The sequence below is a fragment of the Cricetulus griseus genome, chromosome 8 (genome assembly GCF_003668045.3).
Source record: "Cricetulus griseus strain 17A/GY chromosome 8, alternate assembly CriGri-PICRH-1.0, whole genome shotgun sequence".
Classification (NCBI taxonomy): domain Eukaryota; kingdom Metazoa; phylum Chordata; class Mammalia; order Rodentia; family Cricetidae; genus Cricetulus; species Cricetulus griseus.
This window is the reverse complement of record NC_048601.1, coordinates 68,478,122-68,503,185: the sequence shown is the minus strand read 5'-3', so window position 1 is coordinate 68,503,185 and position 25,064 is coordinate 68,478,122. Positions and strand designations below refer to the sequence as shown.

General features: G+C 38.2%; 1 protein-coding gene across 5 annotated transcripts in view; it reads left to right on the top strand.

Annotated features, from left to right (window-relative positions):
- Ctnna2 (catenin alpha 2) overlaps positions 1–25,064 on the top strand; it is a 1,115,196-nt gene that overhangs the window by 1,048,341 nt on the left and 41,791 nt on the right. For all 5 annotated transcript variants that reach the window (XM_027429452.2, XM_035448606.1, XM_027429453.2 and 2 more), the window contains 3 exons: positions 5,141–5,254; positions 12,517–12,698; positions 22,683–22,788. In XM_027429452.2, coding sequence (XP_027285253.1) covers positions 5,141–5,254; positions 12,517–12,698; positions 22,683–22,788 — 402 coding nt within the window. The remainder of the gene's footprint in view (positions 1–5,140; positions 5,255–12,516; positions 12,699–22,682; positions 22,789–25,064) is intronic.

The following is a 25,064-nucleotide window of genomic DNA, read 5'->3' as shown; positions in this document are numbered from 1 at the left end:
CTGTCAGCTTTCAATGAAACTCTCATATGCAGTTGAAAATATTTAAAAGGGGTAATTAATATACTTTCCTCATATGCTCAGGTGAGACAATTCTAAACTCATCAGTATCTCATTTTGCTTCAGTAGATATGTATTTGTCCCCTGTTGTAAAAGCTGTGATTAGGGCTAAGCACCAGAGCTCTGAAGCTAAAGTCTGGTATGTCTGTGGAGAATGTACACAGCATTCTTTGGCTTCTGTAATAGGCACATGTTACTTGCAGGCTTAGAAAATAGATTTGGGGGATAACAGCTCAGAAACATTTTATAGAAAAGATGCATGCTCATCATCTAGTAGATAGACAGTAGGAGACCCAGGAATCTGGTACTTGCCCAAGGTGGTGTTTTCGTTCTAGTGAAAAGTCCTCCCTCAAAATAACAGATTGTGTAATTGAGGGTTAATCCACCAAATCTCTAGCTTCCATTCAGTGAAACACACATTCTAAACTTTTGATCTTAAAAGTTCATCTAATAATATACCTCTTGTTCCTTTAGGACTACTTCCAGATCATCTATAGTTTACCATGTCATCTTTAGTTTATGGTGGTCCTTCTGCATGCACAGAACTATTTAAAGCAGTAGTCTGTATGTTTGATCTTGTTTAAGATACACAAAAACATTTCACATTCATAAATTTGCCTGTGATGTTTGTGATCATTAAGATCTTGGGTTCTTCAACCAGTTTTGCCGTTCTGCCAGTTGCTAATTGCCACGCCTCACAAATTTTGCTTGAAGGCTACTCTAATTTTATTTATGTTTCTGTGATAAAATGTTCTGATAAGAGGCTACTTTGGGGAGAAAAGTGTTAAGTGGCTTAAATTCCTTGTTACAGTCCATCAGTGAAGGGAAATCAATGCAGGAACTTATACAGCTAGTCACATCTGAAGTCATTAGAAGAGAGATATAAACATATATAGGTTAGCTTACTTTCTTGATCTGTACTAACTTTCTCCTGGCTTACAATGTTCACAACCTCTTGCTTGGTAATGGTGCCATCTACCATGAGATGTTTCTTCCTATATCAATTAATGAAGACAATTTCTAACATAACCTAGATTATATCTCATTAAGATTCTTTCCCCCGTGATTCTAGGTTATGTCATATTGACAGCTAAACCATCACAAAGACTCTTGAGACACTTCATACATCTATAAAATAGGGATCACGTTTATTTCATTGAGTTGTAGGAATTAAATCCTGAGTTGCCTGTTTGTCCCACAGTGTGTGGTAAATGGTTATTGGGCTATTATTGTTAGTAGGTGTTATGTTTTATTAAACATTCTAATTATCACTATCATTTATCTATTTGTTCATTTTTATAGTTTGCTTAGGAGTCCTATGAGGGCCGCAGGAACAATGGCAATGATAATATTTGTTTTATGATATGACTATGGAGGCATCCATATAACAAAACCAAGCGACTTCTCAAAGACTTGTAGCTTCTGAATGCATCCCTGAACTCACATCAACACTTTTTATTTCATTTAATTTTGTGTATGTGTGCACATATGTGTGTGGAATGTTTATGTGAGTTTGTACCTGGTACACATACCTGTTGACCACAGATGGGCCAAAGCTGTCTTCCTCTATTGCTCTTCACTTTATTTTTTGAGACAAAGTCTCTCACTGAATCCAAAGCTTCTTATCTTGACTAGACTGGCTGGGCAGCAAGCCCTATGGATCCTCCTGCCTCCACTTCACCAGTGTTTGGGTTGTAGATTTTCACACCTAAAACCATATTTTACAAGTAATATTTTTACTTATTCCCTGACGATTTCTTACACACATAAGGAGATTTTGATCAGATTTACAATGACTACCTCCCTGCAACTCCTACTCTCCAGATCCCCCCAACATACCTCCCTCCAAGCTGCATGATCTCTTCATTTTATTATTATTATTATTATTATTATTATTATTATTATTATTATTATTATCCCTTGATTCCAATTAGAGCTGGCTATATGGGCATGTGTGTCCATTCACTGGGGCACAGGCACTTCATCATTTGTCCCATTCCCGGAGAAAAATGATTGACTCCTGATCTTTTAGCAGTCACCACCTGCCAGTAGCTCCTCCACTTTCAGTAGGCCTTGGGAATCCTTCCCCCTTTAATGGTTGATCTTGTGAAAGTCTTGTGTAGACAACCATAGCTGCTGTGAGTTCCTGTGTACAGCAGCCCCGCCCTGTCCAGAAAACAGCCTTTTAAAAACCTTTCCCCCACCCTCCAGCTCTTACATTTGCTCCACCCCTCCCCTTTGATGTTCCCAAGCCTTGGATGGGGAAAAGCTGATTCCATCTGAGGCTTAGTTCTCACGTTTATCCTCAGGAGTTTGACCAGTTACTACTCTATGTATTAACCATCATCACTGCAAAATTCAGCTTCTCTAGCTAAGACTGACAACAGCATAACGCTGTGGATGTAAGCATAAATATTGAAAATGCATGTTGAAAATGCATGTTGATGACTTGACTATTTAGTGGAAAAAAGGTAAATCCTCCTCTAGGGCCTTTAACATCCCCAGTTATGGCCTTTGGGACCGATTTTCAGTACTAGGTATGAATTCCCTCCTGTGGAGTAAGCCTCAAAACCATGGATATGGAAATGCCAGAGTTACAAACTCACTTCTGTTTGATTGGCAAATATTTTTTCAACCAAACTATCTATCTTCTCCATATAGTCTGTCCCTTATGCTATTGCTATTTTAATTTCTCTCTCTCTCTCTCTCTCTCTCTCTCTCTCTCCCTTCCCTCTCTAATTTTGGTTCCTGACCATAGTCATTTACATAAATCTCAGAGTCATTAGCATTAGCCTTACTTTGCTAGGTGAGACTTGCCATTGACTCTCTGGCTGTATAAATGCCCAGGTCACCTCGGTGCTTGGACACAATCCTACAGGCCCTCACTTATGCTGCTTCTTTCTCCTGAGTGAGGTGTTCCATTTTTTCTTTCTCTCTTGTCATCTCATCTGTCAGGGAAATTTACCAACTTGCTGTGATTGTTTCACAGTCCATTTCAGAGTGAGGATGATCTCAGAAAATTGCCTCTGTCCACAGTAAACACATCATCAGTTATTTAAACCAGGTTCTCTCTCACCCCCACTCTAATTGACAGACTGAATACTGAGAACCTCTTTTCCTGTTCTTTTCCCATTGCTATGAAACAAAATTGAGCATCAGTAGATGACTGAGTGAATGCTAATGAGGTTGATGTGCCAGAGAGAAGGAAAACCAAGATTTTTTTACCCAAACATGGAAAATCAGCAGGCATAATGCAATGCTGGCATGAACAACCCCATTTTATGCCTGTCTGACCAATCTCAAGGCCACATCAGTAACTACACCTGATAAATCTAACTAAAGATGCCAAGAAAATCAGCACAATGAAAATGGGGAAATGAGCACCACTGTCATCAGTATTGTTGTTACACTTGTACCTCTCTTGAAAGACAGACCCCTGGGAATTTCTATTGAAAGGCAGATGAATTTCTCCTGCATACCAAGAAACAGTTTGCCAAGGAAAGCTGAGCAGAAGCCTCCCTCTCGTCATGCGCACCACCCACATCACCTCATGAAGGGATCATATTCTGGTGTGCAGTATGTGATAGCCTTAAGTACATAATTCAAGTTGCCTATTTAGAAAGCCTCAAGGTGATTCAATACCTCTTACTCTTCAGGTTCCTTTCTGCAAAATGTTTTAAAAAAGAAAAAAATGCCAACCAAAGAAAAAATATACTGTCTACCTTAAAGAGAGTGAAGAAACTTTCTTGAGTTTGTGTGGCACTCTAAGAAACTACATTTTAAACACTTAATACTTGCTATCTTTCTATAAGGAGGGAAAGGTTTTATTGGTTGGCTCACAGAGTCATTCTTATCTATCTCCAACACAGATTTTAGTGATTTGGAATGATCTTAATCTAACTTTATCACCTCTATGCCATTTATTGTTCAGGTTGTTTGTGAACAAACAAATAACAGAAACCAAATGCGTTTGCAGTTGGGGTCAGATATACTTGGTTGTTTAGATACAAATTTTGTTTCTGTTACTAAGTAAAAGTCATGGATGTGTTACTGAACTTTTTTCTACCTGATTTTCCTTAGCCATAAATAGTGAATGACTCTCACTTCCATATGTCTGTATAATCTGAATCTACACTAAGAAATAGTTATTGAGTCCTTAATGTTGTGTTGTAATTTGTAGCTTTCATATTAAAACGTTTTGTTGAAGTTTAGTGTGGTGGCAAATCTTTAATCCTAGCACTGGGGAGTCAAAGGAATGTCTCTGTGAGTTCAAGGCCAACCTGATCTACATAGTGAGTTCCAGACCAGAGAGGGCTATATAGTGAGACTTCTAATAATATTTTGTTGAATGAATTAGTTTTAAATCCTGAGTAATTATGATGACAAGCACTTTAATGATGACTGTATAATATATAGAGAGTAAGTCTTTCCTGGTTATAAGAGATGATAAGTTCAGGCGACATATTTGTGGTTGCTAAGAGTCTTAGCTGGGGTCATCCTTCGAGATTGCTGGGAGTTTCCCTTACACCAGATTTCTCCCACAAAGCCCCCCTTTTCCAGTCAGCTCTTTCAGTGCTCTCTCCCCTCACCTGCTACCTCATATTCTATCCCCAACCACCACCAGTCCATTCATGAGATCTCTTCTATTTTCCCTTCCCAAGGAGATCTCAGTGTCTTCCTTGGGTGCTCCTTTTTATTTAGCCTCTCTGGGTCTGTGAATTGCAGCATGACTATCATTTACTTTATAGATAATTTATACTTATATGTGAATACATAATGCATACCATGTTTATCTTTCTAGTTCTGGGTTACCTCACCCAGGATGACTTTTTTTTCTAGTTCCATTTATTTACCTTTGAATTTCATGATGGTATTATTTATAACAGCTAAGTATACTCCATTGTGTAAATGTACAAAATCTTTATACATTCTTCAGTTGAGGGATTCCCATAGTTATGAAGATGATACGACTTACACAACTTGTAAGACTATGTAAACTCTTTTCTTTGGTGATTTTTAAACTTTGACATGAAATATGTGGATAAGGGTAAATTAATTTTCTCTTTCTTCTGTGATTATTTAGACTCCAGAAGAGCTTGAAGATGATTCTGACTTTGAGCAAGAAGATTATGATGTGCGTAGTCGGACAAGCGTTCAGACTGAGGATGACCAGCTCATTGCTGGGCAGAGTGCACGGGTATGTAGACATACACCACTTTGGATAACTGCCCAGGAAAGAAACTCACACATGACTGGAGGAAATTTCTCAATCGGTGTTGGGAGTCCAGATATCTTTGGTTCAGAAGTGTGGGCTATTACTTGGGTGGTCTGTGGCACTGCACACTTTTTTGTGGTGGTAGCAACCACCACTGCTTCCAATTCCTTTTAACCCATCCAATAAATGAAGAATTAGAGTTCTCCTTTGTTACTGGCTTTATAATTGCCCTTTAGTTTTGGGTAGATTTGATAGCAAAGATCACCTTGACTCAAGGGTATTAAATCTTAGGTTCTCTTTTATGCCTACCTGTTCCTGGGGCCAAGTGCTTTGCTAAGTGATAGAAGGAAGTTTCACAAATGTTCATTAGTTTTAAGTTTAAGGAATTAACCAAGCACAAAATATAATAGATTTGTCAAGCTGATGAACACTTGATGGACTGGTTAATAACACAAGTAGTACAACAACAACCCACAACTGGGCCAACAATTGGAAATGTGAAAACAAAGTAGAAAAATAACAAGTTAAGAGACTAAAATAAAGAGGACTAAAACAAAAAGGAAATGTGTTCAAAATGACTCTACTTAAAACCCAGTTTCTCTAATGTACTATAGACTTTAATATCTTAGTTCTAACATCAAACTAATGAGAACATATACATGCAGATTGTTAATAATTCAGACACCACTGGCACAATGGTGTATAGTGGCACACAAATTATACTTTGAGAGGAAGAGAAGAGAATTGTGAGTTCAAGAGTAGCCCTGGCAAAATAGTAATACTCTATGCCAATAGCCAGGGACTGAGGATATTGCTCACTGGTAGAATGCTTGCCTGGCATGGATAAGGCCTTTACTGATCAGAGGAAGAGAAAACACACTGGCTGTGATTTCACACAACTTTGGTTTTGATCTATAAAAGCCAATGCCTGTAGCACTTTGAGAGCTATGTATTATTTTTCAAATGTGAACCATAGACTTCCTTGACAGCATTATTTTGAGAATTACTTGATCTTTATGGAATATAGTACAACATTTGCCTTATAGTAAATGCTCAATAAAGTCTAGCTGTGATCATTATCCTCCATTAGAAGAGAAGGTCCCTTCTGACCAAGGATAGTGACATCAAAATGTATGAAAGGGCATAGAACCTCCACTGAAAATTCCGCACAGATGAATCTTGCCTGAAACATTCAAAATTGGGAAGGTCATTAAGCAAGAATCTTTTGTCTGTTGGCATACCACCAAACTAATTAATCAGGCCAATTCATCTTTAAAATTAAGTAAAACCAGCATTTTTATGTCAATGACAAAGGACAAGTTTGAGTAATTCTTCCAAACACTAATCAATCCCAAGTTAATTTTATTGACTGACTCTAGCCCTGGTTCCACTGATTTGTGTCCTCAAAGAATAAGATACACTATAGAAGCCTCATCTTGCTTTGAGATTGCCATCTTGTGAAGATGGCCTGAATAGTTCACATTCAACAAGATTAGACTCTGGATATATTACTCTTTCACACTAGTTTTTACTTTAGACATCAAGTCAGTGATGATGGATAGAAACAAAGTTTAGATGGCTCTTCTTGATCATCATATCTTTATTCTGGTGTCTATTTTCAAGTGAAATATGATCAGGATCCAAGAGTATAAGAACCAGGTTGTCTCTCTGCCACTTGCTGATTTGTTTTGAATGTCCATCCCATATTATGGATCAACTTTCAGCCAGCAGTTTTACTTCTTATGTCAGCCTCAACCATGGTATTATGGCTGCTAAGGTGGGAATAAAATGGCATATCAAAGGCAATAGATGCTTGAACTTTGGACCAGCAGTGCCTGACTTACTTCAGAACCGTGAAGGAAGTCAACATTGTGTTGAGCTAGGAGTTGGGACTTCCAAGCTGTCTCTACTGAAAATGGCGGTATTTTTTGTTTTTATTCAGAAAAATATTCCTCTCTGAAAATGACAAGCAAAAGAGCAGCAGAGGCAAATGTAATGACACTTGGAAAATGGTAGTGTTTTTGGTAGCTTCCCAACCAGATGATTCAACGTTGAAAAACTGGATTATCCAAGGAAGTATTGTGGGAGGGTTTGCTTACGTCAATGGAAGGAGTATCTCAGTTTTCCAATTCAAACAGTAAGACTGGAGGTCAAAGTACCCAGCTGCTTAACTATTTACTTTGGATATTCAGCTTTAAAAGCAAGTGTGGAGAAATATCCCCTTGAGTTTTTATTCCTTTTATAAATTTTCTTGCACTTGAAGCCCTTGTAATGAATTCTGTCCTTTGCCCCAGAAAGTGATTCTTGCCAGTTCATGGACCCTTGCATTTTAAAGGTGGACACTGGGACACATACCTGGAGATTTAGGTTGAAGAAGAGTTTTGATGCCTTTGAATGGCTGCTATTCTGTATCAGTATGTGCACTTTGAACTCAATAGGAAGAATTTATTAATCACAAAAAATAAATGTCAAGAACAAGGGCAGGGAACCCAGGAAAAAGGTCCTTTTGGATTCTGGGCTCTGATGTTCTCGGTTTGGAACCGAAATCAGCCAGATGTACAGCCTGGGGAACTGTGTGTGTCTACTATGGATTGAGGCTACAGAAAGTAGCAGGAGCTTCTGGTGATCACATCACAGGAACAGGAAAGCTAATTGTATCCTTTCCCCCTGGCTATGGAAATCATTTTTCTCATGTTGCCTTAGTTTGAAGGAATGAACAATTATATGTTGTATATTTCACATTGAATTTGATTTTAATGTAGCCAGCCTTCTATTTTTTTTTTTTTTACTTAGAATGGCTTTAATGTGTTAACATTTCAAACTGCTGAGTTACATTGATAAGACCTAATTAAAACTCATGTGTTGAATTTTAATTTGATTAACTTGCAAATTTTGCAGTTGTGATCTACTGTTTATAGATAACCTTTTTTTAAATTCCAGTTTCAGAAAAGGTCAATAATGAATTTTTAAAAGCCAAGAGCATTTTAAGAATATTCAAGAAAAGCCTTGAGCTCATCGACATCTACAGAGCAGCAGAGGCAAATGTAATGACACTTGCACTTCAGTCACACCCCATTAAATACATTATGTGGATCCAGCACCCCTCCAGTCAAAATAACACCTCCTTCCCTTGCAAATCTGCTTTGAAGCGGGCAGTCTTTCCTCTGGAATGTGTCCTCAGAAAATGCCTGTCATTTCTGGTGACTTCTCTTGAGTGACATTGATGCTCTGAGCAGGAAGATGTTCAAACTATCTGTCAGAGGACACTTAGCTTCTGCTCTGAGCTGGAAGTCAAGGGCTCTACTTCTGGCAAGCAGTCCTGGGAATCAGAGATGGGGCAGCAATGTAAATTATAGAACAAAGGGCTAGAGGGCTGGAGGGCTGGAGGGCTGGAGGGCTGGAGGGCTGGAGAAATCACTACTCCATTAAGACTATTTGCTCCTCTTCCAGGGGACTTAAGTTCAGTTCCCCACACCCATGTTGGATGCCCACAAGTTATTGGATCTCTAGACTCAGAAGGATCCAATACCTTCCCTGGCCTCTGCAGGAACTTCTACATAGTTGTACAAAGCTGCACCAGACACACACATACAAATAATTAAAAGCAAAATAAAATAAATTGCTTACAAAAATTAGAGAGTGGCAGGTATGGTGCACATACTTTCAGTTCCAGGACTGGGGAGGCAGAGGCAATGATCTTTGTGAGTTCAAGTCCAGCCTGGTCAACATAGTGAGTTCCAGGACAGCCAGGCGTATATAGAAAGACCTGTCTTAAAAAGAAAACAAAAACAAACAAAAATTTAGAAAGAAGACTAAGGTCATTGATTTTTAAAAGCTAATTTAAACAAAGGAGATTCAAATGTTATAGTTGACAGGAAAGTGCCCAGCCTCCAATGCACACTTTTACTGTTTTGTGGATGAAAGTCAGCTTATTGTTTACCATTTGGGCCTGGATTGTACAGTCTACAGTCTACTAGTCATCCTACTGGTTTTTGTATTTTATAGATAGGCAGCCAGTGGACAAATTTAATAATCGTTCCTAAGATTTGTGCTGCCTAAATAAAACATGAGTATCTCTTTTGTGTGAAGAAGCTGGGTGAATCAAAGAGATAGGAATACTTCAGAAAAAAAAGTACATATTTAATTTCTGTCAGTTTAAGCCAAATAAGAAATTCAGTATATTCTTTTTAACATGGAACTACAAATAAAAGTTTATCAAGGCTCTTTGTATACTATGAATCTTAAGTTTATAGACGTACTTTAAAATGTTTCCAAACATAGAATGTTATACATTTTAACTAGCATATTTCTATCAGTCTTGCTTCTCCTTTATGCAAACATAGAGACACATACTAAATGTCATTCATGTGTACATGCATTGAAGTGAGTTTTAATTTACACAATATAAATCTATGCTCTCTAAAATTTCATGTATGTATGCATGAACGTTTACTGTAAGTCTGTGAAAAGGTATGTCATCCAGATTCCCATGAGTCTAAGCTAACATTTTTTTGACCTATAAGCATAAGGGTACAAGGCTTGCTAGGCAGAACTGAGCTTTCAACTGCCTTTGTGTCACTGGGCTGAGGTCTTCATACAAATTATATGTGGCTGTATGGTGATGATCTTGTACACAGTTGTGAAGCTGGTTGTTGGCCTATCACCTTGGTTTGACTTCTCATTCTCCAAATTATGAATTATCTTGAACTAGGGATTTAATTAATTTACTTGGGTCTAGCTACTATTGTTATTAAATATGGATAATTATATTAAAATAGTTACATAGATTAAATTATTTGGTACACATAAATCTCAGACACATATAAGTTTGCAGGGAATTATATGTGTATTATATATATATGTGTATATACAGGCCCTGGGACATTCAAGTTATTATTTTATAATAAGGGTAAGTAGAAAGCAATCTAATAACAGAAATGATACCAGAATAGTGTGCACATAGCACAATGTTGGCTTATAATTTTCATTATGATGCTGTGATTAAAACACTGACTAAAAGCACCTTAGGGGATGGGAAGGTTTTTTTGGCTTAAAACTGGATCCTAGTCCAGCCCAACACTGAAGGAAGTCACAGCAGGAACTTGGAGACAGTCCTGTTTGCTATTATTCACTTTCTACATATGACCAATAAACTCACTCCATAGCCTGGTAAGTGGAAGCCATGGAAGAGGCTATTCGCTATTTGGTCCATTAACAGGCTTATTCTCAGATAGTTCTTGTATACAGTCTGAACCACTTACCTAGGAATGGCTTCACCCACATTTGTTTGGGCCTTTTTATCAATTATCCAGACAACCTTCACAGCATGCTTACAGGCCAATATAATTCAGGCAATTCTTCAACTGTGACTCTACTCAGCCAGAGGACTTTAGGCTGCATCAATTGGGCAGATAGACCCAACAGGAAAAACTTCCTTTCACTTCTTTTTGTGGAATAAAAAAACAGGCATCTCAAATAACTTCAGTTACTCATGTTACAAACATTAGAACCCCCAATCACACAGCTTTGGTCTCTCTTTGGAGAATTTATGTATCCCAGGACTAAGGAAGAAGCTAAAGAGCTATCCAAAGACCACTTCTGTGAATCATTTTGCAGAATGGGAGAATATCACACAGTAAGGACAAACATTTCACTTGGAACATGCTACAAAAGTAGTGTTTAAACAACAAGTTTCATTCTTATAGTAGTTATGTTCTATAAGTCACTCATGAATATTTTAGTAAGCAATTACCTAATTTTTGCTTATAAGAGAAATACAGGGATAGGTTGCTGAGAGATGTAAATTACAATGTGTTTTCTTCATCTGATCAGCACATTACCATATTTCAAGGGTGTTTCTGTACAAATACCTTATAGTGTTGATCAGTGACATTGAACACAAGCAAACAACACTAATGCATGACTCCATGTAGCCTATCTAGCTCATGTTATTTTTTCCAAGAGACAAATAATAGCCTTCTTATGCTTAAGGACACTTGACACCATGCCTAGGAACTATTTTGCATGGGGGTATCACCAGTACAAACAGTACAAAGATTTGAAAAATGTAGCACTAAGTAGAAGGGAAAATGGATACTTGTTTCCAGTTGGAGAGCTGATTGAAGGCAGAGGATGACTTTGTTCAGCATCATCTGGGAATGCACACATTGGTGACTCAGAGTTTTGTACCTCTTGCAACATTTGCAAGCGACTGAAGAAGTGCTTCAAGTATTGATTTGGGGTTTACAAATATATTTAAAAGAATCAGCAAATTTGCAAATGAAGAGTCTGTGAAACAGCAAGAAGACTCCTTCACTTTTTTCCACATTCCCTTACCAAGCAACTTCTGCAAATCAACCTTTGCTTTCTAGTCTCGTTCAGCTCCAGCAGCCCCAATCTCTGAAAATCTGAGCACCCAAGTGCTCTGACACTTGAAACACACAGAATATTGATGTTAAGCTCAACATTGTTTCTTTTTCATATTTTTTCAGTATCTGGGACTTTTGGATTAGAGACATTTTCCCAAGTTTCAATGTTTTCTGTGTAAGCACCTTGGATATGGGATAGCAGTCTGGACTTCCATTTCAATGCCTATGTGAATTCAAAGGTCCTCCAAAGAACCTTGCTCATTCAGGCATCCAGGAAGATGAGGGAAGAAGGCTAACATGGAAGACATTATCCCCAAAATTTCCTAATAAGGGAATAAGTTTCTTGTTTGTATGTCGGTTTTCAATTGTTGTCTTCATTTTTACTCAAAAAAAGTCTTTCCATCCCACTCTACTTGGATGCTCAAATATTGTTTAAAATTCCTTTCCTTCCCGGCAACAGAAGGATTTTTTTTCTTTTTCCCTTCTCTAAATAGCTTTCAATGTTGAAAGAGGTGCATTCTTTCATCTGGTAAAAGTTTCCTGAGACCAAATATAAAAATTGTTAAGAATAGATTCTTTTGAACAAACATATGCCATCAAAGAGACAGGGAAGTTCTGCTACTGTCAGTGTGCCTGCACTTTTGGATATCTCTGTATCATTTATATAATGGAGGGAGGCAGGGGACTGGAGGACCTGGCCAGCCTGTCTTCTTGGCCTGGCTGCAATGGAGAAGACATGTATCTTTAGAATGATGAGGCATCCTATAAGCCTTGTCAGTCTTTCTTTGCCATCCACAGGAAGCAGAGTTAACATGCAGTTCTTAATTCCTTCATCACCATTAGTCATTCATGCTTCTCCCCCTATAACCCACACAGGCCATCATGGCTCAACTACCACAGGAGGAGAAAGCAAAAATAGCTGAGCAGGTGGAGATTTTCCACCAAGAAAAAAGCAAGCTGGATGCTGAAGTGGCCAAGTGGGATGACAGCGGCAATGATATTATTGTGCTGGCCAAACAGATGTGTATGATCATGATGGAGATGACAGACTTCACAAGGTGAGACCCAGAGATATGGAGATGTCCATGTTCTTGCTAAACCCACGTGTGTGGCACTGGTTATTCGCAGGAAAGTCCAATGAAATGTTAAAGTTCTATACCAAAGAAAGGTGGAGCTCCTAGTATTTACACTTACAAGGCAAAGTGTTCTCCTGGAAAAGGAGAGCAGATTCATTCTTTCGTAATTATCATTGTTTAGTCATCTATCATAAAGCAATCATAACAACATAGCCCAAGGGTTAGGTCACTCACTTGTGTTCTGTACTGGGTTTAAATATGTGTAAGTACTATTCTGAAGATAAAGTGAGTATTTTGTTAATTTTCTGTTGGAAAGATATGTCCATGCTTTTATGTACATGTATTTGTATCATGTGTGTGTTCTAACAGCACACGATTTAACACTGAGTTTGGCTCATATTTCATGCTAATGTATCAGAATTTATGTCCAACAGCTGAAGAAGAAAAAATTCTTACCGGGAAATTAAAAATTGTGTGGACATTGTTTCTTTTCCCCCTGAGCAGCCTTTCTCATCTCATAGATTAGGAAGTCTCCAGCATTCTGACAGGAGCCTTTGCTTCACTACAAGTCATGGGTGCTTTTGTCATTGCCTTGGTGTCTTCTTAGGAGGGCAGTTACAACCCTTTCTGCACTTCTGGGTTACATAAAGAGCAATAAGATGCAGAAAACAATCACAGAGGAAAGGCCCCTCAGTTCTGAAGAAGATGAACTGGTATGGAGCAAATCCTTAACTTTCTTCGAAAAGGGGTGGAATACCATTCACAAAATTCTCAGGATCGGATTTACTCCTAAATCAAGATGCAAGTAGGAGCTATCATGGCAAACACATTTAAAGCATCCCACAAGCCTAGTCACAGTCTGTATCTAATTGCTGTGTGTGTGTGTTTGTTCATGGTATGTGCAGATGAATTAAGGCTCATGTGCTATGTCATGTGTGTGTAAGTCAGAGTCCATCTTCAGGTATTGAACCCCCTTTCCACCATCTCTCTCTCTGTCTCTCTCTGTCTCTCTCTCTGTCTCTCTCTGTCTCTGTCTCTGTCTCTCTGTCTCTCTCTGTCTCTCTCTGTCTCTCTCTGTCTCTCTCTGTCTCTCTCTGCCTCTCTGTCTCTCTCTCTCTCTCTCTCTCTCTCTCTCTCTCTCTCTCTCTCTCTCTCTCTCTCTCCTGTGTGCTTCCTACTTCATAGCCAATGAGATTGGAGCTATTCACCCGTTTCTACCTCCTTCTTGCCATAGGCATGTTAGGCTGAAATTACAGATGTACCTCTTCTGCATTTGGTATTTCATGGGTGGCTTCTTGGTGATGTGAACCTCTATATTATAGTCAACATTGTATAACAAGTGTTTTATATACTGAGTCATCTGCATAGATACAGATTTAATTTCTGATTTTTTTGTTTTCCTGTCAAAATTCTGTAACCTATGTTTATTGTATTTGATACTGCATTAGGGTAAAATGTGAGTCAAAATTAATGCTGTGTCATAAGCTAGTATTGTGTCACATCTTATGCATATATACATCTACAAATGTACATACGTATTTTGAAAAGAAAAATTAATAGACAACTAATTTTAATGTATTTTATCATAGGAAAAAATACCTTACTAGTTGAACATGGTTTCATAAAATCAAGCAAGGCATATAGCAATGCCAGTATATCATGTAATGGGTGAGAACATTTTTAGTAATTGTTGACTGCTTCTAATAAGGAAAGGCAAGAATTGATTATAGGTTTTAATAAAACACAGAACGTGGCTGTGTCATCCCCTTTACCCTTTACCTCTGGCAAATATGTACTAACAACATTACTTGGCTCCTTTTCCAAATCTTTCAAAATTGTTTTTGATTCTAGCAAAATGATTTCAGTGTTAGAAGTGTGACCTTCGAGAGCTTTAAATGTCACCATATTCATTCAAAGTTCAAGTTTGTACATTTAGTTAGTCTCCTTCAGTTTCACAACTGTATTTCTCACACACAAAATAATATCGGGGGGAAAGTCCGAGCCATTATTTAAGTCTGGATTGCCTACAAATCAGACGGTGGTGGCAGCCTCAGTCATTGCTTCCTGAGGCCCACGATGACTTCATTTGCTTGCTTTCAACATTTTATTAGTGTTTTATCTGATGGATATTATGCAACCCATTAATAACATCAGTGGAACAAATAATCTCATTAGTTTGAAGTGAATAATGAATCCAGTCACGTTGCTAGTTTAGATCAGGAGAACATTTTGTAATTTGCATTATATATACTGTGGTCAAAGAAGATAAATACCTTTGAGGGGTCTTGTTCAATGATGTTGAATAACACAGATGCTTTATTAGTCAAAGCATCATTTTAAAAGTGAAAAGAAAGCTGGTACAATTTCCTACAGAATTCATATAATAATTTTTTGTGCTGATCTGAATAATGAAGTGTCCAGCCTGCTACTGGTTATCATTTCTCCTGATGAACTCTCTGTCTCTCTGTCTGTCTGTCTGTCTGTCTGTCTGTCTGTCTGTCTCTCCACACACACACACACACACACACACACACACACACAAACACATACGTTTGTGTGTGTATCAACTAAAAACAGAACAATGAAAAGGTATGACCTGACAATGCAGCCCAGGAGGCTGAGGCTTGCTCTCACTGTCATCTGTGTGTTCTCTTCCTAAGCAAAGCAGCACTTGACTGGTCTTTCTTTGTGGCCTCTCACCTAAGTTTACCACATTCAGCCTTGTTTATTATCATTATTGAAGTTGCATTTTCCACTTTAAAAATGAATAATTGTAGCTTTATAAAGCTAAACATTTCTAAGTACCATTTTTTATTATTTAAAGTTTGTACATAGGTGATAAGAAACTGAAACTTGATTCCTCTATTCAAGTGTTTAACGAGTATGCAGGTCCCACACTCACCATTCATTTATTATTTTGTTTTGTTATTCATGTCACTGACTAATTCATTAATTGGATTCCCTCATCTCTATGAGTCCACTCTGTTATTAAAATGGAAGCTGTGCTGCATTGTTATCCATGCACTATCTTCTTCACGGAGGAGATTGGGTCTTACATCACTTTTTTTTTATTGGCTCTTTACTTTAATCCTTTTTTTTTGCTTCAATTGTATAGATATTTTATTTCTGTTTTATTGCTATTTTTATTTAAATTATTTAATTACTAATAATATTTACATATCCATTCCCCCATTCCCTTACCCTCCCATCCTCCCATGTTCTCCCCCAACCTCCCAAACCCATCCCCCAATTCCTCCCAGGGATAGTGAGGCCCTCCACCAGGGACCTTCAAAGTCTGCCATATCGTTTGGGGGAGGGTCTAAGCCCTCCTTGCTGTATCAGGGCTGAAATAGTATCCCACCATAGGGAATGGGCTCCCAAAGTCCATTTGTGCCCTAGGGTTAACGACTGGCTCCACTGTTAGAGGTTCCATAGACTGTCTTGGTCTCCTAGCTGGCACCCACATTCAGAGGGCTTGGTTTGGTCTAATGCTGTTTCTGCAGCTTTATGACTTGGGTTTCCATGCTCTCACTCGGTCAGGTCGACTGTTTCTGCAGCACTGTCTTGGCTTCTTTGCTCATCCCTCCTTCCTCTCCACAATTGGATTCCAGGGGTATGGTTCAGTGCTTAGCTGTGGGTGCCTGTTTCTGCTTTGAACAGTTACTGGATGAAGGCTCTAGGAATGGTCACTAATCTGAAGCACCATCCTTCAAACAGCAAACTCATACTTCTCATGTCATTTTGAGAAACTGCTATGTACCATTCTTGTGTCACTCAACCTAGATTCATGCAGACAGCCTTAGTTCTGGCGTAATTGAATAACGAGGGTCAAAGTGCTCAGTAAACATAAGCATAAAGGGAGGAAACGGGATGGGGTGGATATCAGGACATAAGCAATTGTAAAATACTGAGCAATGAACTTAAAATTCATATACTACTTCCAAACTTTGGTCTGCTTTAGTTCAGGAGTTCACTCCTTCAGCTCAGTGATCCTAGCTGGCATTTCAATGTCAATCCTTCATCTCCTCTTTTCCTACTGAAACTCACCCATGGAGACAACTACTCAATTTGCTTGCATCACAACTTTTCCTCCTTTCACTGTACCAAACCTCTTTGAATTTGGCCTTCAATTTCTGCCTTTTTTCATCTTTGGCCATCTGTTTCTGGTTTGTACTTCAATTCCATCACCTAAACAGTTCCCCTCCAATAGTTGAACTCATGATTCGTGAGTCCTTCCCGACTGCCTAGGATTTTCTAGATGCAATAAGTTGTTTTTCTATGCAAACTTGTGCTTCACCTGTTGTGGCAAGCATGTGTGTGCATGTATGTGTGTATGCGTGTGTGTAGGCACATGCATGCTATATTGGTGGACATGAAAAGATATGATTAGGTTATCAGTTCTCTCCTTCCAATTTGTGTTCCAGGGCTAGAACTCAGGTCATTTGGCTTGAACTTCAGAAACTTTTATCACTAAGCCTTCTAGCTGGTCCTGGAAAAGTTGCCCAGAGCAATTCTTTCTTTGGAAACTTGTCCCAACGTGGCTTATATGATTCTACAATTTGAAAATACCCTCATTGCCTTTCCTTATTAAAGAGTTGCATTTAATATTAGCAAACTAGATGTGTCGAGGTTATCAAAAATAAACCCTTTCAACTTGGATTAATTCAGAGTTAGAATTCTGAGTACTGAACACTTTGCTCACAATGTACTAACACACTGCTATTGCCCATTAAGACTCACAGGCTTTTTGTAAAAATAAATGCAAATTAGTTGGCAAATGGGAGCTTACAGCACTGAAGTAATAGTTTGCCCAGCTTGACTCTTTTTTGAGTGACCACTTTTTGGGAAAGACTCCAAACATTGGACTTTATGTACAAATCACCGCACTTAAGTGAAAGATGTTGCTAGATTTTAATCTAGCAGAGAAGCAATAGATTCTATTTCTAAGAACACTGACAACATGTTGTAGGTGAGACAATAGAATGACTTCCACCTTTAGAGATACAAGTTTTCCTAAAACACACTTTTAAACTCCCCCACTATAGACTTTACTCTGAGGTACAGAAACACCAGGATGTGTGTTCTCATTTTTAGATAGGATACTGTGAACATTAGGATAACATCTCTGTTGCATGACTTCGTGTGATGGTCGGAGTAACTTGGAAGTCTTGTTAGTTTTCTAGACCAGGTTCCTTTCATCCTTTCTTTCTTTCTTCCTTCCTTTCTTTTTCTTTCTCTCTCTCCCTCCCTCTCTCCCTCCCTCCCTCCCTCCCTTCCTTCCTCCCTTCCTTCCTTTCTTCCTACCTTCCTTCCTTCCTTCCTTCCTTCCTTCCTTCCTTCCTTCCTTCCTTTCTTCCTTTCTTTTTTCCTTCTTGTTTTCAGTTTTGCTTTTCTGCTTATTTATTTCTTGATTCAGTGTTATGCAAATGGATATAAGCCATTTAGTCTTGTATTGTCTGATACAGTAGCTATTAGCTAAACATTGCTGTTTAAATTGTTTTTGATTGTTATAGACATCATAAAGTTTACTATTATAATAATTGTTTAAGTAGACAGTTTTGCCACATTAAGTACAGTGGTGTATATTATCCATCACTGTCATTGGTCTATACATTTTCATCTTCCTTAAATGTGTACTCAGTTGCCTGCTAACTCCCCATCACCTGCTCACCACCCACAAACCACCTGAAGAACCAGCTTTCTGTCTCTGTGGCATTGACCACTCTATTAGTCACACAAGAGGCATAGTTCATATCTGTCTTTTTGCAACTGGCTTCTTTTGTAGAAAGCGAGGGTTTCAGAGTTCATCCATGTTGTCACATGACAAAAATATCTTTCCCTTTTAAAGTTGAATAATATCTCCTTAAAATGGCTCTAGCCCATTTGTTTTGTCTACTCATCTGTTAATGGACGTTTAGACCTTCTTCCTTTGGGTATTGTGAAAATAGGCTGCTGGGGACACAGAGAAGGTATATCACTTTGAGTCCCTGCTTACAGAGAAATTGAGAGATCCTATGGTATTTTAGTTTTTTTTGGGAATCATTAAAATACTTTCTGAGGTTCCTACATCATTTTACACTAGTACTAGTAATCAGTAAGGGCTCTAACTCCATTATTTCAAAACTAGGCATTTTATGTGTTTTTTTTTCCAGTAGAAGTTCTCCTAATGGGTATAAAGAGAAATAGCTTTCTAGTTTTAATTTTCATTTCTCTACTGAACAGTGACATTGTATGTTGTCTTTTTTCTGTGCATATTTGCCATTATACTTTTTGAAGAGGTATCTATGCAAATACCTTACCCCTTTTAATTGACTATTTCTGTTGCTGCCATTTTTAAATACATTTCTGAGTATATACTCCCTATTAAATAATAAGATTCACAGATACTTTACTTATTTTGAGAGTTTCATTTTCATTTTCACTATCCATTGAAAATATACTTTGATGAGAAACTTTTAAACTTGAGGTCAAGTTTTAGTTTTCTTCAGTTCATTATGCTTTTTTAAAAAAATTATATCCAAGAAATGTCTGCCAGACCAAATGCTATGTGTGCTTACACACATTTTTTATACTTTAGCTTTCTATTTAATACTGATCAGTTTGGGGTTGAATGTTTTGCTGAATGATGTACAGTTTCCCTAGAATCATTTATTGCAAATACTCTTTGCTTCATTAAGTGATCTTGCAACCCTGTTGGAAACCACTTGTTCATGTGTGTGAAGTCCTATTTCCAAACTCAATCCTGTTCGATTTGTCTATATTTCTGCCTTTGAGTCAGGACTATGCTGTTTTGTCTACTGTTCATTTGTGGTAAGTTTTTAAGAACAGAAACTATGAGGATTTAAGCTTTTTTTTCGTTCTGCCAGTTTGTTTTGGCTACTTGAGGTTCCTGTTGAATTTAGGACATTTCCTTTTGTTTGGGCAAAATAAACCACTGGAATTTTTATATGGATTGCTGTGCATGTGTAGATTGCTAAGTCATCTATTTCATGTTTGTGGGATGACTTTCCTTGTGCCGCCTGACTTTCTTCCAGCCCTGTTTTATACAGCACTTAAGATATAGTCTAATGCCTCCTTAATTAGGTTTACTCCTTTATTACTTTTGGTGCCTGTTTAGTAGAGTTTTTAAAAATTTATTTCAGGTCAGAGGATTGAACCCAAAGCCTTATTCATACTGGGCAGACAGTAACACCTGATCTATGTCAATCCTGATTTGCTTTATCAATTCTGTTTCATGATTGCTTATTCTTTGTGCCAATAAACATAACTGTGTTTTCTTGTGACTCAATTCTCTTAGGCTTCCAGCCTGCCTCTCTCTGAGAAAAGGTATTGTTTGGGAGTGTCTCTTAGTCTTCCATCCTGAGTGTCAGTGCTCCACTCAAAAATGAATGTGTTACCATAAAATGTTTGTTTGTCATTTTTTATGATCCTCCCTGACCCTCTAACACAGATTCTAACTACAAGAGTTCAAATTGAACCTCTAGTGTGGACACTGGCATCTTAAATATTTATTTACCTTTGTGGCATTCACATGTTGTGTGTGTGAACTATAATCGTCACTTGTAGAATAAATAATCATATTGTGTCTTCACTTTGGCCCCAAAATGAGCATTTGAGCCTCAAGCATGTACAATGTCTCCAGAGATACTCTACTAACAACATTTTTATCAGCTTTTAAAAATTATTTAACATTTGAGGAGGCATTTTTGTGAGATCCTTTGGAATTATATACATATTAAATATGTGTGTGTGTTCTTTTTATGTTTATGATATGTATACCTGCATGAGTTTATATGCACCACATATATGTGAGTGCCCACAGAGACCAGAATAGGGCATAAGATCACTTGGAACTGGAGTCAAGGCATGCTCCACTTAGAAATTCTTGAAGTAAACAAATATATATTTCCTTGGAAACGGAAAATAAAGCAACCCCTAACCTTTTAGTAACTCTGCTTAGATAAAAGCAAAGGCTAACAGGTATCATGTCAGGGTAAAACCTCACGAGATTTTCTACAGTCTAAAAGACATATATAACATGTTAACATTTTTAAGTAATGGCAGTTTCTTTATTTAAACTTTCCTTTAAATAATAATGGGAAAAATATAACAAAAGGAAGGAAGCAACTTAGAGATGATAAAAACACTGTCAGGGAACAAGAGCTAGACTGTCACACAATCTTTACCTCATCCACATTATACAAATTTCACATGTGGAGTCTCATTTCGTTTGTCCTTGAAAAATCTTAGTGGCTAGTGAAAAGTCAGTGAATATATTCTCTGAAAGACTCAATGTGGTTCCACTTAACTGAAATTCCCATGTTTAGAATTTCTGGTTTGTGTGCCTCAAAAGTAATACAAACTTCTCTTTTATTTCCAGATATTAATACAGAAAAGCAAATTCCAAAATGAGAACTGGGGTAAAGCAAAACAACACTCACTTCATTAACATTTACCTGATGGAAACCATTTTAAGTCTTTAATTTTGTAATACTACATAACAATTGTGGTTATTGCGCTCTTCTTAGAATCATATGTTGTCTAAATAAACCACTTCCGAGTGGCTTTCCTCTGGGTCTCATCACATTTATAACACAGGAAAGCAATTTTAGTGACTTATAAAAGCACTGCATTTTAGATATGTATAAGGAAGGATAATAGAAAATCTAATCTGCTAAAAACTAAGGAAATTTAATCTGCTAAAAACAAAGGACAGCCATGTTTAATCTATTCGTTACTTACCTCCGAAGAAAGTGGAAATTCATATGCTACATTTATTTAAAGGTCCATGGTGCAGCAACATTTTCCATCCTTTTAAATTAACACTTAAAATTAAACAGGCAGGTTGATTGAGTAATATAATGTTTAATGGCTTACCTAATTGAAAACCATATGTGAAAATATTGGGGTGCTGCAAACATAAGGGCATTTACAATCCTAGTGTTTAGTGTAATTGTTCACATTATCAGTACCACAAACACAGAATACATGATATTATGAATGTTGCAATTTCAGAAATTCTAGTCAAACATTCCTTCATTATGTTTCAGGGAGAAGTGCTTCTCAAGGTGCCATCTGGACTTGAGTTAAATAATATGAAGGTGCTGGGCACAGTATGGATGGCTATGCATCTGCACTTAGCTGGTTTAGACTCTGTTTCTATTTTAGAATGTATTACTTGCAACCAGTGTGGATGAGTGGGACAGTTGCTGTTAACTAATAACTTGACAGACTGGAGTCTCATAGGAAACAGGCCCCTGGGCATATCTAGAAACAGTAGTCATGATTAAGGGTTTGCCTCTGGAGATGTCTGTGAGGGGTTATCTTGATTCTGTTAATTGATGTGGGAAGAGCTACCTTGATTGCATGAGAGCCATTCCCTGGGCACAGAATTCTGGCAAATGTAGAAGGTGTGCTGAGCTCCAGCATGCAACTATCATCCCCTGCTTCTTGGCTGTAATTGCAATGTGACCAAGTGCTGTTTCATATACACACAGTGAGGTGTTGTGTATGACAGCATCTGGTACATAAAACCCATTAGGTACTGAAGTCCCTTCCTCTTGTGATGGTCATCTTAGCTGAATAATGTGGAAAATTGTAGAGAGATAAATGTGAATGTGTATATGAAATTAGGAGGACAACCCCCCAAAAAACACACAAGGAAACCTGGTAGGTTATCAACATGAAGACTAGGATGAGTTAAGGCAACACTGAAACTTCCGTTTTAAAATTTTATTTAAATAACTTTTTTTTCATTTATTTTACATACTGACCACAGTTTCCCCTCTCTCCTCTCCTCTCTTCCAGGTCACTCCCAACCCCCTGCTTCCCGTCTACTCCCTTAACATTGAAATTTTCAATAATGGGACCAGACAACATTAAATACAGAACTATCATCTTGGACCAAGGTTGTGGTAGGTTTGTGTGTAGCCAGTTGAATTCTAATTATGTTGTGTATTTTTTCAGAGGCAAAGGCCCATTGAAAAATACATCTGACGTCATTAATGCTGCCAAGAAGATTGCAGAAGCAGGCTCTCGAATGGACAAATTGGCCCGTGCTGTGGCTGATCAGGTAATACAAAAAGAAGAGGAGGAATTAATTAGTCCCAGCATCTGGGACCAGTTTATGCACCCCATGAAATGCTTTTGCAAAACGCATTTGGAGATAGTTTCTAATATTTTTTTCCAACTTTTTTTATTTGCATTAGAAACAGGATTATTTTACATGACAATCTCAGTTCCCTTCTCCCACCCGTCCTCCCCTACCCCCCCCCAACTAAAACCTTATCTGTCACATATCTTTTTTCTCCCCCTGGAGGGTGAGGCCTTCCATAGTGTGTCGTCAGAGTCTTTCCTATCCTTTGGGATAGGGCCTAGGTCCAACCCCGTGTTTCTTGGCTCAGGGAGTATTCCTCTATATGGAATGGGTTCCCAAAGTCCACACCTATGCTAGGGATAAATACTGGGCTTCTACAGAAGGTCCCATAGATTTCTGAGGTTTCCTCACAGAAACCCATGTTCCTGGGGTCTGGATCAGTCCCATGCTGGTGTTCTAGCTATTAGACTGGGAGCAAGAGTTCCCAGATGTTCAGTTCAGCTGTTTCTGTGTGTTTCACCAGCCTGGTCTGGACCTCTGTGCTCTTCACTGGTCCTTCTCTGCATTTGGGTTCCAGTTCAGATCGGTAATTACTTATGGGTGTCTGCTTCTACTTCCACCAGCTGCTGGATGAAGGTATATAAGTCAATCATCAATCTCATAATCAGGGGAGGGCATTTAAGGTAGCCTGTCGTCTGTTACTGAGATAGTTAACTGGTGTCACCTCCACTGCTGGTGGGAGTGCCAACTTGTACAGCCATTTTGGAAATCAGCATGGCGACTCCTCAAAAAAAAAAATGGGAATCAGTCTACCACAAGATCCAGCAATTCCACTCTTAGGTATATACCCAAAAGAAGCACATTCATACAACAAGGACATATGTTCAACGATGTTCATAGCAGCACTATTTATAATAGCCAGAAACTGGAAGCAGCCTAGATGCCCCTCAACCGAAGAATGGATAGAGAAAATGTGATACATTTACACAATGGAGTACTACTCATAGGAAAAAAACAATGGAATCTTGAAATTTGCAGGAAAATGGATGGATCTAGAAGAAACCATTCTGAACGAGGTAACCCAATCGCAAAAAGATAAATATGATATGTTCTCACTCATATGCGGATTTTAGACATAGAGTAAAGGATTACCAGCCTACAATCCACACTGCCAAAGAAGCTAATAAACAAGGAGGTCCCTAAGAGAGACATACATGGTCCCCTGGAGAAGGGGAGAGGTTCTGCTGAGCTAATTGGGAGAACAGGAAGAGGGGGGAGGGAACTAGGAGAATGAAAAGGGGAGAAGAAGAGGGATGCTGAGGACATGAGGGAGCAGAAGGTATGAGTCAGGGGAAGAACACACGATAACAAGAATGGAGATACCATAATAGAGGGAGACATTTTTGGTTTACAGAGTTTCTAATATTTTTCTATACTGGCCTCTGCTGAGGCTGAGCTCCTGTCAAAGGTACATTTAACTGAGTAGATGCACCAAAGGTTTAAGGAGTGGCAGATTAAACCAGGTTTTTCCATTCAAAAAACCAACTTTTAACATAATGAGGGGGCAAAACAAGATAAGGCAGATACCACTGGACCACCTGCCTGAGATGTCATTGCCCACTAGGTCCTTCCACATCAACCAGTCATCAAGAAAATGCCAGACAGGCTTGCCTACAAGATAATCTGATGGGAGTATTTCCTCAAAGGAAGTTCTCTCTTCTCAAATGACTTCAGCTTTTGTCAAGTTGACAAAAAACTAACCAAGTGGTAGGAAGAAAGCATGATTCCTATTCTTAACAGTGATCTTACTATAACAGTCTGTAATTCATAATAAATTATGCTTTGCTATAAGACAGACAAACTCATGTAACCAAGGATAATATATATTTCCGCCATATGTTTACCCATATAAAATAAATAGCAGAAAATGAAATCCTCACAGTCTCACCTGTACATTCACAGGATGCCAGTTGAAGCCTTCTCTGTCTCACATAGAATATTTGATTATATTTCACCAATTTTCATTCAGGCTGGCTTCAACTTAAACTTCAAATCCATCTCCATGTTTTGCTGCTGGAACATTTCTTGCAAGGGTACATTAAGCAGTAGACATTTCCAGATAACAGATTATCTCTTCAAGCTGCTGTTAAAAAGAGTCTGCAGTCTGAACTACTTCAAAGTGAATATACTTTAAAATACAAAATAAGCTACTGAAATAAAATGACATGTACTCTCATTACATGGAAACTCCA